A 6000-nucleotide genomic window follows, 5' to 3' on the forward strand; every position below is an offset into this window, starting at 1 on the left:
TTTATGCTCCGCCCACTTTCGGGATATTAAATCATAAAATTATTAAGTGACTTCTGTGTACTAAGCTCGGGCTCATATCTCCAGAGAGATTGTTGTATTGTAGGGTCTATGTGCTCGATCTAAGCTCATTGCCAATCTGTATGCAATTGCACTGTGTGTGGGCAGATTGCATGCAGATTGTAAAGTAGCAGGTCTGCCAGACAGAGATCTGTGTGTGGGGTGTCTCAGCAGACCCTTCTGCGGATAAACTGTTGGGTGGTGGCAGGCTACAGTTTGTGGTGTGTCTGGTGTGGGGGGGGGGGGGGGGTGTGTGGACAGTGGAAGGGTGATTAACACCAGGGTTCTAGCTTGTAGGATAGCTGGAGGAATCCTAGACGAGTGTGCCAATTGCTAGACTGCTCCCCAACCCCAATAGTGCACCAGATTGTATATAAGATTTGTATCTGCCTGTGTGTGGTCAGCCAGCTGGATTGGAGTGGAGTCTCCCTCTAGTGGTGGCCAGAGGCAGTGCGGGCTGTGAAAGTGTGTCACTGCCAGTCTTATATGTTCAAAGTAAGTCCCCCTTATTCCTCATTTACCCCAATCATGGACCACGCCTCAGGTAGTTCGTTGCCTTGGGTGTGCGTTTATCTGTGACTGTAGGTACTCCGGGACGGATGCACAGCCCCGTTACTATGTACCTATCTACGTTGGCTATATGTGAACCCATACAGCCCATGTATACCCCCCACTTTATGTTGGCTGCATGCAGCTCAGCAGCTGCTGCACCATTAACTGTGGAAGGGATGTCAATCTTAACCTTTGTAAAGGGTTCTTTACCGCTCTTACTGTAAAGAACCCCTTAATCCGTTTAAGTTTGAACTGCTTCTTGTCCAACTTCATTGTGCTGCAGCATGTCTTCCTTACCACCTTAGGTTAGTTTCCTCCGAATGCCGGAGTCACCATGTGAAGATCTGTATATTGTGATTGTATCTCCTTATAAGCATCTCTTCTTCAGGGAGAATGGGTTTAGTATTTTTAGTTGTTCCTTGTAACTGAGCTCCTCCATTCCCCCCACAACTGAGCTCCTCCATTCCCCCCACAACTGAGCTCCTCCATTCCCCCCACAACTGAGCTCCTCCATTCCCCCCACAACTGAGCTCCTCCATTCCCCCCACAACTGAGCTCCTCCATTCCCCCCACAACTGAGCTCCTCCATTCCCCCCACAACTGAGCTCCTCCATTCACCCCACAACTGAGCTCCTCCATTCCCCCCACAACTGAGCTCCTCCATTCCCCTTACAACTGAACTCCTCCATTCCCCTTACAACTGAGCTCCTCCATTCCCCCCACAACTGAGCTCCTCCATTCCCCTTACAACTGAGCTCCTCCATTCCCCCTTACAACTGAGCTCCTCCATTCCCCCTTACAACTGAGCTCCTCCATTCCCCCTTACAACTGAGCTCCTCCATTCCCCCTTACAACTGAGCTCCTCCATTCCCCCTTACAACTGAGCTCCTCCATTCCCCCCACAACTGAGCTCCTCCATTCCCCCTTACAACTGAGCTCCTCCATTCCCCCCACAACTGAGCTCCTCCATTCCCCTTACAACTGAGCTCCTCCATTCCCCCCACAACTGAGCTCCTCCATTCCCCTTACAACTGAGCTCCTCCATTCCCCCTTACAACTGAGCTCCTCCATTCCCCCTTACAACTGAGCTCCTCCATTCCCCCCACAACTGAGCTCCTCCATTCCCCCCACAACTGAGCTCCTCCATTCCCCCTTACAACTGAGCTCCTCCATTCCCCCTTACAACTGAGCTCCTCCATTCCCCCTTACAACTGAGCTCCTCCATTCCCCCTTACAACTGAGCTCCTCCATTCCCCCTTACAACTGAGCTCCTCCATTCCCCCTTACAACTGAGCTCCTCCATTCCCCCTTACAACTGAGCTCCTCCATTCCCCCTTACAACTGAGCTCCTCCATTCCCCCTTACAACTGAGCTCCTCCATTCCCCCCACACCTGAGCTCCTCCATTCCCCCCACACCTGAGCTCCTCCATTCCCCCTTACAACTGAGCTCCTCCATTCCCCCCACAACTGAGCTCCTCCATTCCCTCCACAACTGAGCTCCTCCAGCCCCTTTATTAGCTGTGTTGCCCTTCCCTGAACTCTCTCCAGTTCCAACACATCCTTCCTGAGGAATGGTGACCAGAATTGCGTAGTCAAGATGTGGCCGCACCAGAGTTTTGTAAAGTGATTAGCTTTGTGTCCTCAGCCAACACTGAGACTGAAATCGTTATTCCAGCCTCTATAACGTTTTATGAACAAGTTAACGTGGAGCCTGGACACCCTACTCACAACTGCAGACCATTCAGAAGACGTCATTATTCAGCACCCTCTGGGCACACTCATGTAACCAGTTCTCTGTCCTTAGGGTTGGGGTACATACAGTATTGTCAGTGACAAATGACCTGAAGTTGTAAATTTCAGCATTTGTGGGGTACTGTATAAGATGTGTTAAGAGAAGTCCAGATACTCCACAGACATTCCTCTATCCAAATTACAGCTCATCTCTTCATAGAATGTTGAAAGGTTGGTCTGACAAGAACGATCTTTCAGAAATCAGTGCTGCTTACTACTAATACTATTTTAACCTGTAAATCTGTAAATTCTCAGCTATGGCTCCTTATCTTTCCTTCCAATGCTTTACATACTATTGATGTTAGGCTGATTGGTCTGTAGTTTCCAGGTATATATCTCAGCCATTTTTTGAATATTGGTACCACATTTTGCTTTTCAAAAATCAGCTGGTACCATTCCAGTAAGCCATGTTTGTGGGTTAATCTGGATGAACTTTTGTCTTTTTTTTACCCAGACTATGTTATAAAATAGGCTAAGTTCTTTAGGAACGTTTGGATGTAAGTCATCTGATTCTGAGCTTCTTGAGGGTTTGGGTGTTCTTGCACGGACTATGGTATCTGCACTAGCGCCCCTAGCCCCGCTATTGAGTGACATAGTCCCCCTTCCCCTCTCTGAGATTATTATTGTACTCTCAGTACTGCCTGCTGGTAGTAGGAGAGAGTATCCTGGGCTGCCCAGTTTTTGTTGGTGTCCAGTCCCCCATTTAGCTGAAGGTATAACCCGAAGATGGAAGACTTTGTGTCCCTCATTGAACTCCATAAAATTCTGTGATATGGAGATACACTTCACATAGGAAGCATCTTGATCTTCATCCACCAGTTGTCTATAATTTCCTCTGATGTTTCCCATCATGCCCTGGAACCCTGCATACATTATAAAGGTGTTTCTTTCACTCTTCTCAGGGGCCTTTGTGGCTGGTTTGGATGCTGGCCTTGTTTACAACTCCTTTCCAAAGATGGCAGACCGCTGGATTCCAGATGACCTTCTGGCCTTCACCCCAGCCTTCAAGAACATCTTTGAGAATCCAACAACTGTACAGTTCAATCATCGCATCCTTGTGAGTAGAAGAATCCTTGCAGGTTAATTCTGTAGCTGTTCACAGACTTCTTTCTGAAGAGCTTTGTTCCTCCCATAGGGGACCACTTCTGTAGCTGCCATTACTGGGTTGTATTTCTATTCCCGGAACATCCCACTTCCTCGGAGAGCCAGGCTGGCGGTGAACAGTCTACTAGCTATGGCGTATTTACAGGTAATTCCTCTTTGACATCCTACAGATGAATTCCATCATTTCACTTCCACTATGTAGATGTACAGCTGAACCATAGGAATCCAGCGCCAACCGGCCCTCCATTTTTCTGTGAGCTGTGAGGGAGGCTGCCCACCATCTGCTGGTTGAATCCACGTTACAGATGTAGAGTGACACTTGACTTCCTAAATGTAGTGGCATCATAGTGGCCAGTGTAGGACAGTTGTGTCCTTGGAGAAGGTCAGTTCCGTAATCACCAATAGAGGGGTTAGTCCCGAGAGAGATGAGCCGGCCATACATGGAGTGAAGGATAAAAACAGAGTGCAGCGCTAAAAAATATGAATACAAACGAGAAAAGTCCGTAATAATTAAATAGATGTATATCTTAACGAATCCCAAGGAATAGCTGATAAAGCCCGGAGACAATGGAAAGAGTGCGCACTCACCGGACGCGCATGGAAAATGCGCATATAATAAATATCCCCTGGAATCTTTATGGAAATGAAGAGAATAAGCTCCAACTCTGTAAATCAATCAGCCTGGAGATGTATGAGAGAAGTCCGGAGATCCCCTTTACAGGTGGTAAGGTAATCAGCCAGGATCCAGAGCTCCGTCCCTCCGGTGGTGGTAAACACACACTACAGGAATCCTGCAAATGGATTTAGCTCCCAAACAGGAACCAAAAAACAGGTGCCCATAGTGTAGTAATTCAAACCAATTTTAATAAAAAAATCAGGATAAAAATACAGGGTAGTAGGCTGTGTACAATGGATATATTACAGCAGAGTACGCAGCAAAAGGTACTGACCCTAAGTTAAAATGGCCGCCGGGCTATCTCGTGGCTCCGGGCGGGAGATGACGTCATGCTCTGTCGGTTCCTCCTAAGGCCTTTCGTGCCCAAGCACATCATCAGAGGGGATACCAACCCCCCTGATGATGTGCTTGGGCACGAAAGGCCTTAGGAGGAACCGACAGAGCATGACGTCATCTCCCGCCCGGAGCCACGAGATAGCCCGGCGGCCATTTTAACTTAGGGTCAGTACCTTTTGCTGCGTACTCTGCTGTAATATATCCATTGTACACAGCCTACTACCCTGTATTTTTATCCTGATTTTTTTATTAAAATTGGTTTGAATTACTACACTATGGGCACCTGTTTTTTGGTTCCTGTTTGGGAGCTAAATCCATTTGCAGGATTCCTGTAGTGTGTGTTTACCACCACCGGAGGGACGGAGCTCTGGATCCTGGCTGATTACCTTACCACCTGTAAAGGGGATCTCCGGACTTCTCTCATACATCTCCAGGCTGATTGATTTACAGAGTTGGAGCTTATTCTCTTCATTTCCATAAAGATTCCAGGGGATTTTTATTATATGCGCATTTTCCATGCGCGTCCGGTGAGTGCGCACTCTTTCCATTGTCTCCGGGCTTTATCAGCTATTCCTTGGGATTCGTTAAGATATACATCTATTTAATTATTACGGACTTTTCTCGTTTGTATTCATATTTTTTAGCGCTGCACTCTGTTTTTATCTGTTACTTGTAGGTATACTGTGATTACCTTTAGTGCCTTAGCTGCTTACTTAGGAGCGCTCACTTTATACCTTTTATTAGTATACATGGAGTGAAAGCTGGACGGTTCATCAGGGAACCTGCTGATAACGAGGAAATATGAATCAAGTGACTTTCTGACCATTTGAGATGCCAGTCTGCTCTGCCTATGGGGGGTGTCTGGGAATGGCTGAGTAGTGCTGACTCTAATCTTCTGTCCTTTCAGGTGACTCTGGGAATTAGTACTTTGCTTCTGTACGTCCCGACTTCGCTGGCAGCCACCCATCAGTCCGGCTCCCTGGCCCTCCTCAGCACGGCCATCTGGGTTATGAATGAACTGAGACGTTTGCCAAAATAGTGACTTGTATCCAATCCGAAGTGTCGGTACTGAAGGGGGGGGGGGGGGGCGCAGTGTGGGTCACATAGCATTCTGCCTTTATATTAATGGGACTGAAGAGACCTGAAGGATAATAAATTGCTGTAAATATATTTTGTATTTAGGCGGCGAGGCCTCCAAGTAAACATTTGTCAATATGCAAACCAAAGTAATACGAAAATAAAGAGATGGACGTTTCCGGATCGAGTCGCTTTCTTCTATTATATTTATTTATTGCGGAATTCATCATTATCTAGACAAAGAAATCTACAGGGGTGTCTGCTCCATAGCTCCCTCCTGTGGTCGGGTGTCACAGCCCTTGCACTGCCCCACAGTGGGGGGGGTTCTACTGACAACTTGTGTGTGAAGGCTGCAGGGTTGTCTTCTCCTCATCCTGGTCATTACTCATAAAGTAGAGAAGGATGA

General features: G+C 47.4%; 1 protein-coding gene across 3 annotated transcripts in view; it reads left to right on the forward strand.

The window, feature by feature from the left end:
• The window catches only part of COX15 (cytochrome c oxidase assembly factor COX15), a 29934-nt gene extending 24157 nt beyond the window's left edge, over positions 1–5777 (forward strand). For all 3 annotated transcript variants that reach the window (XM_089687523.1, XM_089687521.1, XM_089687522.1), the window contains 3 exons: positions 3304–3458; positions 3537–3650; positions 5425–5777. In XM_089687523.1, the coding sequence (XP_089543649.1) occupies positions 3304–3458; positions 3537–3650; positions 5425–5556 (401 nt within the window). In that variant the 3' untranslated portion in view covers positions 5557–5777. The remainder of the gene's footprint in view (positions 1–3303; positions 3459–3536; positions 3651–5424) is intronic.
• The last annotated feature ends 223 nt before the right edge of the window (positions 5778–6000 follow it).

Source organism: Staurois parvus, unplaced genomic scaffold (assembly GCF_062004578.1).
Source record: "Staurois parvus isolate SC_StPar_1 unplaced genomic scaffold, SC_StPar_1.0 ptg000427l, whole genome shotgun sequence".
In the NCBI taxonomy this organism is placed as follows: Eukaryota; Metazoa; Chordata; class Amphibia; order Anura; family Ranidae; genus Staurois; species Staurois parvus.